This window comes from Thalassophryne amazonica, chromosome 13, assembly GCF_902500255.1.
Source record: "Thalassophryne amazonica chromosome 13, fThaAma1.1, whole genome shotgun sequence".
In the NCBI taxonomy this organism is placed as follows: Eukaryota; Metazoa; Chordata; class Actinopteri; order Batrachoidiformes; family Batrachoididae; genus Thalassophryne; species Thalassophryne amazonica.
The window spans coordinates 95,230,014-95,242,161 of NC_047115.1; the positions used below are offsets into that span (position 1 = coordinate 95,230,014).

General features: G+C 40.9%; 1 protein-coding gene across 21 annotated transcripts in view; it reads right to left on the bottom strand.

Moving 5' to 3' along the window:
• Positions 1-251: 251 nt before the first annotated feature.
• The window catches only part of lrrfip2 (leucine rich repeat (in FLII) interacting protein 2), a 122,232-nt gene continuing 110,335 nt past the window's right edge, over positions 252-12,148 (bottom strand). For all 21 annotated transcript variants that reach the window (XM_034185621.1, XM_034185636.1, XM_034185617.1 and 18 more), the window contains 4 exons: positions 4,690-4,860; positions 4,531-4,610; positions 4,332-4,436; positions 252-899 (listed from right to left, as the gene is read on the bottom strand). In XM_034185621.1, the coding sequence (XP_034041512.1) occupies positions 789-899; positions 4,332-4,436; positions 4,531-4,610; positions 4,690-4,860 (467 nt within the window). In that variant the 3' untranslated portion in view covers positions 252-788. The remainder of the gene's footprint in view (positions 900-4,331; positions 4,437-4,530; positions 4,611-4,689; positions 4,861-12,148) is intronic.

Genomic DNA, 12,148 nt, shown 5'->3' on the forward strand with positions numbered 1-12,148 from the left:
TACTCAAAACCTGGATTAATCTTTTTAGTCACATAGCAGTACTATTATTCTGAACACTACTGTAAACTCATCTGCATCATTTAATTTTAAAATAAACCAGGTGCACTATGGGTAATCTGAAGTAACTTCCTTCAACACTGATGTTTTCTGAAAAGCACTCAGATTTTTTTAAAGTATCACTTTGCTATAATAAATAAATCACAGCAGCATGACGGAGAGGTGGAGCGAAGAACGACATCACGTGCGCAGTACTGTAAATTACATTTATTTTCCAGAAATCTTAAATATTTGAAAACTATGAAACCTCAGCAGACACAGTACTTTGTGTTTACAATTCCACAGAACGGCTGTACAAGTGTGTGTACCTGTTAAAAGGAGGAGAGCTGGGGCTCCTGGCGTGAGAAGGCACCGTGTGAGGGATTCTGGGAAGGTGCAGGACCGAGCAACCGTGAGGGTCGAATATTTTAAAAGCATCATTATACTCATCCATGCAACTTAAAAAAACAAACAAAACAAAGTACAGCCAAGCACCCGGTCAGAGCAAAACAAATCTCACGGTAACGTGTAAATCTGATTTTCTTCCTCTGATGTACCTCCCAGAAACTTTGCTAACGCTCTCAGTCCGCTCGCAGTGGTAGAGCAGAGTTTCGCCCGTGCTACAAGTTTTTAAGTGTTTTTGGTTAGCTACACATCTTATTACAGCGGAAAGTGGAAATGTGCTTCAGAGGCGACACAGCAGTCGGGGGCACGAGGTGAGACTTTGAGGGCATCCGTGGCGCCGCTGCGCCTCACTGCTGCGCCAGCAGGGCGTTCCTGTTGGCCTTCATCTTTTCGAGGCGCTTCACGAGGTGGTTGTTGGTCATCTCCATCTCCTCGATCTTATCCAGTGCCGTGCGCAGCTGTGAGGTGAAAGGGGAGCAGTTAATTCAGCCCACAGGGCAAAGGAAGTCACCTGTCAATCATTTCACTCTGTTCTTTTGAGTGACATGAAGTGACAGCTGACTATAAAACAGGTTTTATTTGTGGAGCGCAGTGATGAACAGAGCAAAAGATTCCAACTGCAGCACAGAAACAATATTCACATCGTATAAATGTGCTGAGTGACACAGATGGACGAGACGTTTGTGTCGACAAAGAAGTGATTTACCCACAGTGAACCCGATTCAGTCCTTCAGAACAAAAAACTGTTTGAGTCATCCCTTCAGTTTCTACTGGCCACCGCTTCATTCTTTAATCTTATTAGTGCAGCAGATAACAGAATATTTACAGAGGAATCCTTCAAATGGTGAAACAAGCACCAAATACTCCCCAGACATGACCTTTTAGACAACAAACACACAAAAAAAAACTGATTAGCCACTTGAATTTTCAACAGGCAGCTGGGTAGGGGTCAACTGAAGAATTACACAGGGGTCAAAATTTAAAAATGCTCCAATCAAATTAAAAACTACACATTATTTGAACATAAAAATTCCAAAAAGAAAAAAAAATATAGTTTGGACAATCTGACTGAATGTTCTGGAGTTATGGGGTAAAAACAAGTAGAATGGTGACAAAAGTCAATTTCAGTTTGTACAGGGGTCAAAGTTAAAGTTGCTCAAATTTCAGTAAAAAAATTATGCAAATTTTTGTTTGGGTTAATGGGGTTCTAATAAGGAATAGTTTGCACCATGTGTCATGCTCAGTTATCATGCTACAGGGTTAGATATGTCATAGAATCCAATGGACGTTGACCTTGTTTGACCTTTACTTTGGAGACCAAACATTCAACATAGTCAAAACTATTCCATTTATTAATCCTATTAACCAGTTGTCCCCTCTGGGTCAGATAAGAGTTACTTCCTCAAGTGGAGGAATTCATGCATCCTGGGATCTTGTTCACGAGTGGGGATAAGTTTGAGCATGAGATCGACAGACTGACTGATCAACAGTACAGCTGTGGTCAAGAAAGGACTGAGTCAGAAATTAAGACTCAATTTACACTCCTACAATCACCTATGGGCATAAAATGGGGGGCAATGACTGGACAGAGTGAGAAGCTCGACCATCCAGGAGACACTCTTAGTACAGCCACTGCTGCTTTGCATTGAAAGGAACCGGCTGAGGTGGTCTCATCAATGGGTGAGGATGCCCCATGGTCGTCTCAGTCACGTGTTCATGCTATTTACTGCGGAAACTGGCCTTTTCTGGATTAATTTGTCCCTCAACGAGCTCCACTTCTTTATACAATCATCAACCTCCAAACCAATGTTACAGTCCGTGTAATTTCCCTCCATGAATAGCAGGTCATTTGAGCGTCTTTGTAGTTTTCGACTATGTGTTGTGAAGTTGGTCATATTTCTTTTGTGCCAAATGTATCTGATCCATGATCACTGCATAAACGTCTAAAATATGATGGGAGAGGAAGGAGTGAAATCAGAAAAGTGACCAATCACAGCCCTTGTCCTTTCGACTGGGCTACGGAGAGGGTTCGCAGCCCCGCAGAGGGCTCTGATCTAAAGCGGTTGTCTTTGGTTCGTCACACCCAGGGATATGTGTGAAATGTAACACCATATAACAGTGCAGGCAGCAAGCAGCATGTTGTTAATAATCATTGGTCTTGAATTACGCCCGGCCTCGTTTACGTCCCGAGTCTGAGCACAGCTTGAAAAAAAAATAAAATAATCGCCACTTTCACAACATGCAGTTATCATTCAGTCTTATGGAGGACATACACGATGTTTTTTTTTTTTTTTCTCTGAATACACTGCGGGTTACAAAGAGGCGGGGCAGACATTTATTGATCACAAAATACAACAATTTGATTTGAAAGCCAAATTAAAGATATATTACATTTGGAGAGAAAAAGTAGCCCGACTGACTGTCCTGGAGTAAGACATGCAGTGGACACAGGTGGACAGACCTTCAGACACCTCCTGAGCTTACGTCATCTGTCTGCATTTTTCAGACGCTGTACGGCTCATTTTATTTGTATCAGTGACATCAGGACTCACAGCAGTTAAAGAGCTGGAAGCAGTGAATCATAATCTGGTGTTTTGATTGGACTGAGATATGACCTCTACGTGTCTTCAAAACAATGTTTTTACTGAATCTTCTTAAAACTGTCCATCCTGATAAACCTACATACTAACAGACCCCCCCCCCCCCCAACCGACATTCCAACAAACAACAAGGTCAACAGAAGGTCAACACTGGGAGAATTGCAGCTTTCTGTCTGAGTGGAACAAACTGACCCGTATAATCTGTGCACAACTCCAAACTGTGCAGCTGAGTGTCTCAAACAGACTGATGATGATGATGATTCAGGATTTTTCCCTCAGACGTTCTACACCCAGTTCCTTGTCCTGTTGCTTCTTGAGGAGGCTCTGTATGGTGGTCAAGTAGTGACTAAGCTGGTCCACTTTAACCTCGACTGCTCCAGGATGGTTTCTCAAAGAGACTCTGATCATCACATCAAGTACACTGATGGTGTATTAGTGTCCAGCAAAACCTTTGTCTTCACATCAGACATGGCTTCTCCTGCGTCAAGGAAGTCTGTCTTCTGCCCTCTGAACGTGATGCTGAATCTCGCTGGGTACAGTGTTCCGTATCTGTTCCTGACTTTGCTGAAGGCAGCCCTGGCTCAAGCCGTGCTTGGCGGTAGTCCAGGAAGATGAAGACGGGGTTCCCTTTATTTCAGAGGACTCTACATTCAGTGGATAATGTCGAGCCGCCATTACAGGTCGGGGTTTTCAGCCTGACCTTTTGGGCTCTAAGCTGTGGTGAGATCTATGGATCGGGATCTCCTTCTTTGAGTCTGGCTCTTCTACAAAGTCCAAAATACAAATAGTGGCTCTTCTCATTCTGCCCTCCATGTCTAGACATTCCTCCTCACGTTAGATTGGAGCTTTCTTACGGCTGCCTGCAGCGTGGTCATGTCGTTGGATTGGGTGGAAAGTTCTTGCTTCAGGTCCTGATGGTTGACTTTATCCAGTTTGGAGTGAAGCAGAACATTATTTATTGGTGAGCGAACAGCTCGGTTTAACACTTTCAGACACTGCAGCTGATGCTGACTGAAGCTCTGCTGTGAAGAGACTTCCACGGTCTTATTTTAGCAACGAGATCATTTCCGCTTTCAGATCCACCGTGTCCATTTGTTGGTCAGCCAGCAGGAAGTACTTTGAACCAGAGTTGAATTCTGTTTGTCAGCAGCGATTCTCCGAATACATTTATATTTGTGTAGCTTGTCATTTAGAAGACGTAGTAAATCTATTTTGTTTAGATCATTAAGATCCTTCAGAGAACATTTTCCTGTGTGTGTCTTTTGTGAGACGAGCCTCGTGTGGACGTACCTCTCTTTGAAGTTTCCTTTTGTCTGCTTTGAGTTCATCCTCTATTTTCTCCGAGTTGTCGGCTGCTGCCTTGTACCGGGACACCTGCCCTTCAAGTCTGCTGATCTGGAAACACAAAGAGCTGCTGACGTCCAGAAGCTTTTCGGGATTCATTTCCCAGCAGCTGTTCCTCAGCCTGACCAGGACATTTGTTACTTACATTCTGTTCCATCGTACCCATTTCCTGCTCCGCCTTCGACAGCTTGAATTTGTATTCACTAATCTGTCTGTTGGCATCTCCTGCAGAGACAGAGAGAGTTTGTACTTCAACAGGTGATCGAGGGGCTGTTCTGTTGTTCTGGGCAGGAAGCAGACTCACTCTGCATCTCGATGAAGTGGAGGTCAGTGCCGTTCTCCATCGTCTCCCCGTCTGTGTACGTGCTGTCCAGCTTGGACTGTTTCTGTCGCTCCTCCTCCAGCTGCAACTTCAGCTTCCTGATCTGAGCCAACAGTTCATCCTTCTCCTCTGCCAACTTCCGTAGCCTGACGTCTACAAATCACAAAGAAACGGCAAATTTACACATCGGGACACGGCAGTTATTAATCCCACACTCTGAAGGGACCAAGTGTGGGAGGGCTGGAGGTTTGGACCAAAGCCATGCCTAAATGTGCACCAGTGTGGCGCTACATGGATCATATGTGGCTTGACGTGGATCATACGTGCCGACACGAGCCAATCGGGGCTGGATGGGGCTCAAATGATATGTCGGTCGTAGCTCACTAGAGGCTGATACCTGGCACATGTGATAGATTTTTATTCAAATCATCACTGACAAATCCACGCGTGGCTCATTATTCAAATCATCACTGACAAATCCACGCGTGGCTCATTATTCAAATCATCACTGACAAATCCACGCGTGGCTCATTATTCAAATCATCACTGACAAATCCACAGGTGGCTCATTATTCAATTATTAGTTAATAGGTGCCGAGTTTTTCTCATGACTGCAAGACATTTAGCCAGCTTTGACCGGACGTGCTGTATATGTCCCTTCCAACTAATTTTATTATCCAGAATTACACCTAGAAATTTTATTTCATCAACTAATTCTAATTCTACATCATCAATACTCAACTTCACTTCATTATTATTTCTTTTAATGTTTCCAAATATCATGAACTTAGTTTTCTTCAAATTTACAGCTAATTTATTTATATCACACCATCTCTTTATTTTAATCAACTCTTGTGTGGCTAGCTCAAGTGTCTGTTCTAGATTCTCACCAGATGCAAATATGTTTGTATCATCTGCAAATGATACAATTTTCATATTTCTTAAGATATTGTTTAAATCATTTGCATACATTAAGAACAAAATTGGTCCCAACACCAAGCCTTGTGGTACGCCACACTTTATTTCTTGCAAATCTGATTTAATTTCATTTAGTTGAACAAATTGCTTTCTATGACTTATATAGCTTCTAATCCATGATGACACTATGCCTCTAACTCCATATCGTTCCATTTTTTTTTATAAGTAAATTATGTTTGATGGTGTCAAATGCTTTACTAAAATCCAAGAATACACCTATTGCACATTTCTTTTTATCTAAACCCTCTGTAATTTCCCCTACCAGGTCGAGGAGAGCCAATGATGTGGATCTACCTACCCTAAACCCATACTGACTTTCAGCTAATAAATTATGTTTGTCAATAAAACTATTTAGTCTTTTAACAAATAGTTTTTCCAAGATTTTTGCAAATTGTGAGAGGATGGATACTGGGCGATAATTTGTGAAACAATGTTTATCACCAGCTTTATATAATGGAACCACTTTTGCAATTTTCATATCCTGTGGGAATATTCCTGTTTGGAAGGATAAATTAAATATATACACCAGTGGGTTAACTATCACACAAATCACTTTTTTAATAATTTCCATGTCAATATTATTAAAATCTGCAGAGGTTTTTGGTCTGAGCTCATGAACAATTTTCAATATCTCATCCTCTTCTATTGCATTTAGAAACATTGAGCTCTTATTTATTTCTACATTTTTATAAGCTTCTACTTCTGCCTCATCATCATCTTTAATTTCATTGGCTAAATTGAAGCCCACATTCACAAAAAACTTTCATTAGCAATATGTTTGGTATCTGTTATCATTCTGTCCTCATGAATAAAATATTGTGGGTAAACAAGTGCCTTTTCTAATGATTGTGTTCAATACTGCCCATAATCCCTTTGTGTTATCCTTATTTTTTTCCAATTTGGTGCTAAAATAATGTAGTAGGGGAAAAACTACAGATGATCTTCAGACAGCACAAAATCCCAGTTTACTTTAAACCGGTCAACACCTTGAGATAGAAATTAGTTCACCCTAAGGACAGGATCCCTAGTTAAAAACGTAGTAATGTAGTGTATTCTATCAGACGTCAGGAAAACTGTAACGAACACTACATAGGTGAGACTAAGCAACCTTTACACAAAAGGCTATACCAGCACCGCAGAGAGGGCGCCAGTGGACCTCAGTCTGCAGTTTATCTCCACCTTAAAGACACTAACCACACATTTGAGGAAAAGGAAGTTAAAATATTAGCCAGAGAGAAGAAATGGTGTGAGAGAGGGGTCAAGGAGGCATTCTTTGTGAAACGTTTGAAACCTGAGACACGCTTTATCCCCTGTTTACAATGGGGTACTCAGGTCAAAAGCAGTTTCACTCTTTTGTTCATGGTAATGAGTCATTCACGTCATCAGCAGAGTCATCAAGGGAGCCATCAGGAGAGGGACAGCTGCCCTGTCATTAGGAGGGTGCTAACTAGAGCACAATAGATGCTAGAGCTATTGTTTAGTCCCTAGCCTATAGCAGTCTGCCTCTTAGTAGGAGGGGTCTGGTTAGGTTTAAAACTCCAGCTTTTGTGACTTCTTGATTATTCTTCTCTACAAGAGTCAAGACAGAAGTCAGACCACCAGAGCAAGAATTTTAGCTGAGGAAGCTTCTGCGATTTTAAGCGAAACGTCCTCATGTCAAGCAACCCAGTCCAGTTGAAGATTCAAGCTTCTCTACTATGGAAACCACCTGGACAACTGAGAGCCTACACAGAAACTGTGCTGTGTTATCCTAGTAGGTTTTGTGATCATAGGATAAAATCCAAGACTATATATTGTTTCAACGAAATCCTCTGTATTTTTGTTATGGCCAGGGTTCAAAAGATCTATATTAAAATCCCCACTTATTATTGCTCTTTTATGATTGCCTGAAAACATTTCTTCAATTATTTGTACAAATGTTTCTATTTTAGACCCAGGGGTCTGATACATACAACAGACCAACACATTTTTCTTTTTTTGCAGACACACTTCAATGGTAATACATTCTAACACATCATCAACTGTAAAGGACAATTTTTCAACTAATTTATAGTTTAGTCTCTTATCCACAAACAGGCCAACCCCTCCTCCTTTTTTGTTGGCTCGATCTATATGTAAAAATTCATAACCCATTAAGTGAAAGTCTGTGTGCTTATCTGCCGTTATCCACGTTTTCAGAGATCGCAATTATGTTAAAGCGTCTCTTAAGCTGCCCCAAATAATCTCTTGTGTACAAAGTTCGAACAGAGGCTTCTACTATTGAAATGGATCAATCAATGATAGCCCACTCTTTTGATTCAGAGTCTTATTGAATTCATCCTCTGTCCAGTATTTACACATATTTGACATTTCATTGAAGAAATTATTTTCAGGATCGATATCTTGCTCATAATCAAACATATTATGGTCAGTGTATCTGAATGTTTGTAGCATAGAGGAAATCCCACTTCCACCGCATGCATTTGACATTTTAACTCATTTCTGCTCCTCATTCGAGTAATCGCAGCTCATTTTGGTGAATTCCTCTGCCCCAATATCAGTACATTTATCTGTATCCACAAAGTTTTCCGTCACAGTGTACAGTGCGTGCGCTGAGCGGCTCAATTAAGCAGCATTCTTAGCCCATACACAGCCGGCATATCCATTCAAACAAGGAACAGCATTACCTTATTATTCAGTCCAATGACTTCACATATACTTATCCAACTCCGACACCTCACAGATGACGAGCACTTTTGCATTCTCAGGCGAGCCGAGAAGTTTCACAAACACTTTACAATCTCTCACCCACGTCGCTTGGATCTTGTTTAGCTTCCTCAGGTAACGCGCCTTCCTTGCGATGTCCGCGTTTCTTTTAATCAGATGGTCATTTACGTAGACATTGGTCCCACGAAGTTTTCATCCTTATTTCAGCAACATGTTTTTGTGTTTTTTGTTTGTAAAGCGCAATATGATTGACGGCTTGTCACTTTGATTTCTGCGCGGAAGGGAGTGGCACCCTTCAATACTATTTTTCTCAATGGAGATTTGCTTACTGTCAAAAAAGCGCAGCACTTGTTGCTCTAGGGAGATTAACTCCGCGTCAGAGTAATCTTCACTCGATGTCCCAGCTGTAACTCTGGCGTAGGATCGGTGCCGTGTCTCCAGCCCGCTAATGATAACATCATTAATGCGGGAGTACTGCTCAAGATCTGCCATTCTGGCCTCCAGCATTTTGATTCTGGTATCCTTTTCATTTTGCTTTTTTAACTCGCAGATCTCTCCCATTAAGTTCATAATTGTACTCTGTCAAAAATTTACAGACTGTTTGATTTCAAACATTTCCAATGATCTCTCCTCGTCTGTCCCCACACGCCTCTTGGCAGCCATATTTTCTGTCAGGTCTGTTATTCAAATCATCACTGACAAATCCAGGCGTGGCTCATTATTCAAATCAACACTGACAAATCCAGGCGTGGCTCATTATTCAAATCAACACTGACAAATCCAGGCGTGGCTCATTATTCAAATCAACACTGACAAATCCACGCGTGGCTCATTATTCAAATCAACACTGGCAAATCCAGGCGTGGCTCATTATTCAAATCAACACTGGCAAATCCAGGCGTGGCTCATTATTCAAATCAACACTGACAAATCCAGGCGTGGCTCATTATTCAAATCAACACTGACAAATCCAGGCGTGGCTCATTATTCAAATCAACACTGGCAAATCCAGGCGTGGCTCATTATTCAAATCATCACTGGCAAATCCAGGCGTGGCTCATTATTCAAATCAACACTGACAAATCCAGGCGTGGCTCATTATTCAAATCAACACTGACAAATCCAGGCGTGGCTCATTATTCAAATCAACACTGACAAATCCAGGCGTGGCTCATTATTCAAATCAACACTGACAAATCCAGGCGTGGCTCATTATTCAAATCATCACTGGCAAATCCACACGTGGCTCATTATTCAAATCAACACTGACAAATCCAGGCGTGGCTCATTATTCAAATCAACACTGACAAATCCAGGCGTGGCTCATTATTCAAATCAACACTGACAAATCCACGCGTGGCTCATTATTCAAATCAACACTGACAAATCCACGCGTGGCTCATTATTCAAATCAACACTGACAAATCCATAGGTGGCTCATTATTCATGGCTTTATTATTTGGTGGGGCCGAAGCTCAAGTTAGAAAGCCTTTAACTCCTACATGTTTCAGAGTTACACCTTCGTCAGGGAGAACAGTTTGACTCCCTGATGGTGTAATGCCAAAACACATCAGATTTTTTTTTCTTTTTAAACGTTCGTTATGACTTAGTCATAATAATAAAAGCTTTATAACTTTTTTGTTATGACGGTGCCTTGGAGTTATTTTTGGTTGCCTCTATCAAGTACCCCATCCAAAGTGCACCTCAAAACAATATTTTTGAGACCAGGAAGCACTCCTTAACAGATATTTCTGAGATTTAATCAATTATAATTATTGCAACTGATTAAGTTAACACTGCCCCACAAAGACCATCACACTGGTTCACAAACTGTCTGAGTCAGCTGGTTAGATCTCCAGTGGTCCTGTAACACCTGCAGAGGGCTCACGTGAGGTCTCTAGTAGAAGGTTTTATATGCCCTTGTCTCCTCCTGCAAGCTGTAATTTGGATACCTGTGGGATCTGTATTTGCATTCGCTGTGGTGGGTGAACATCCTGCACTCGCTGGATATCTCTTCTCTGTTCAACATAAATGTGAGGATGTGAAAAGGATGTTCTTTCTAAATGACCTTTCTGGTCTCACTGGACTTTGATGTCACAGCATTGTGCTTCTATGAGCTTTTGCATCTGTAAAAACAATGCTGTTTAACTGCTGGGTTCCTCCACATTATGTGTACACACCCTCACTGTGCTGCACATCACTTCAACTGACGCATCAAAAGCTCATATAGCTGGCGTGAGAGCAGGACACTGGAAACTAGGCTTTATTTTTTTCATTTTGAATTTCTGCTGGTACATATTTATTTTTCTCATTTTTTTGTCTCTTCCCCATACTAACCACTGTGAACTCTACCATGGGCCATACTTGAGGGTGTACTTGTGCAGAAGGGATCAAAATTCATTGTGCTGAACATGTGATGCAGCCGTTATAATAAAACACATGAGCCACTTGTCAGTTTTGACCTAATCAGTACCACTTAAGGGGATGAAATGACACTTACAATCCTGCCTCAGTGACCTACACAAAAATGTATGCTGGCCATCCCAGAGCGAGTGCTGTAAAACTTAAAAATGCTCCAGTCATTTTGAAAAGTATACCACATTATTTGTCTGAACATAAAGATTCCACAAAGGCAGAGTTTGGACTTGCTGTGAAAGAATGTTATGGTGTTATGGGGTAAAAACAGCAAAAATGGTGACAAAGGTCAATTTCAGTTTGTACCTGCTCCAGTTGCTCCAATTTTGGTAAAAAGTTAAGATCAATAAATGGAATAGTTTTTCATGTTGAATGTTTGGGCTTCAAAGTAAAGGTTAAACAAGGTTGACATTCATTGTATTCTATGACATGTGTTACCCCATAACTTGACATCTAAGCATGACAGATGGTGCAAACTATTCCTTCTGCTTGCATACTTATTTATAGATAAATAAACCCTACAACTGTCAGCAGTGGTGGGCACAGCTAACCAAAACGTCAGCTTCGATAACCATTAATCAGATAATGGAAAAGTTATCTTTTATGATGATAAACCGATAAACTGCTAAAAATGTATCTTTATTACAGATAACTGGACAATGACCCTAAGCACACAGCCAAGATATCAAAGGAGTGGCTTAATTTTGGTGAATTTTCTCTCTTGCCTTAAGGGCACCACTATACCTAACCTGAGTGTAAAACTAACCCCCTTTTAAAGTTGTTCATCCCCTCCGTGACTCAACTTAAATGCCCAGTAGGTCTAGTGTTTTTTTTTAATTATTATTTTATCTTGCTACTTATTTTAACCCCATGTCAAAGTCTGTTTTATCTGTTTTATTGTTCTTAAATGTTCTATGTCACCATGTTTCTATGTGCTGCTCAAACCTGTGGGATTAAAAAAGTTGTTTTGAATTTGCTTCAAGATAACTGTGAATGTCCTTGAGCTGAGTCCAGCTGAACATCTCTGGAGAAATCTGAAAATGTCTGTGCACAAACGCTCCCATCCAACCTGATGGAGCTTGAGAGGTGCTGCAAAGAGGAATGGACCAAACTGTCCAACGATAGGTGCACCAAGCTTGTGGCATCATATTCAAGAAGACTTGAAGCTGTAATTGCTGTCAAAGGTGCATCAACAAAGTATTGAGCAAAGGGTGTGAATACTTATGTACATGTGATTATTTAGTTTTTTATTTTTAATAAATTTGCAAAATAATAATAATAAACCTTTTTTCATGTTGTCATTATGGGGTGTTGTGAGTAGAATTTCAAGGGGAAAAAATTA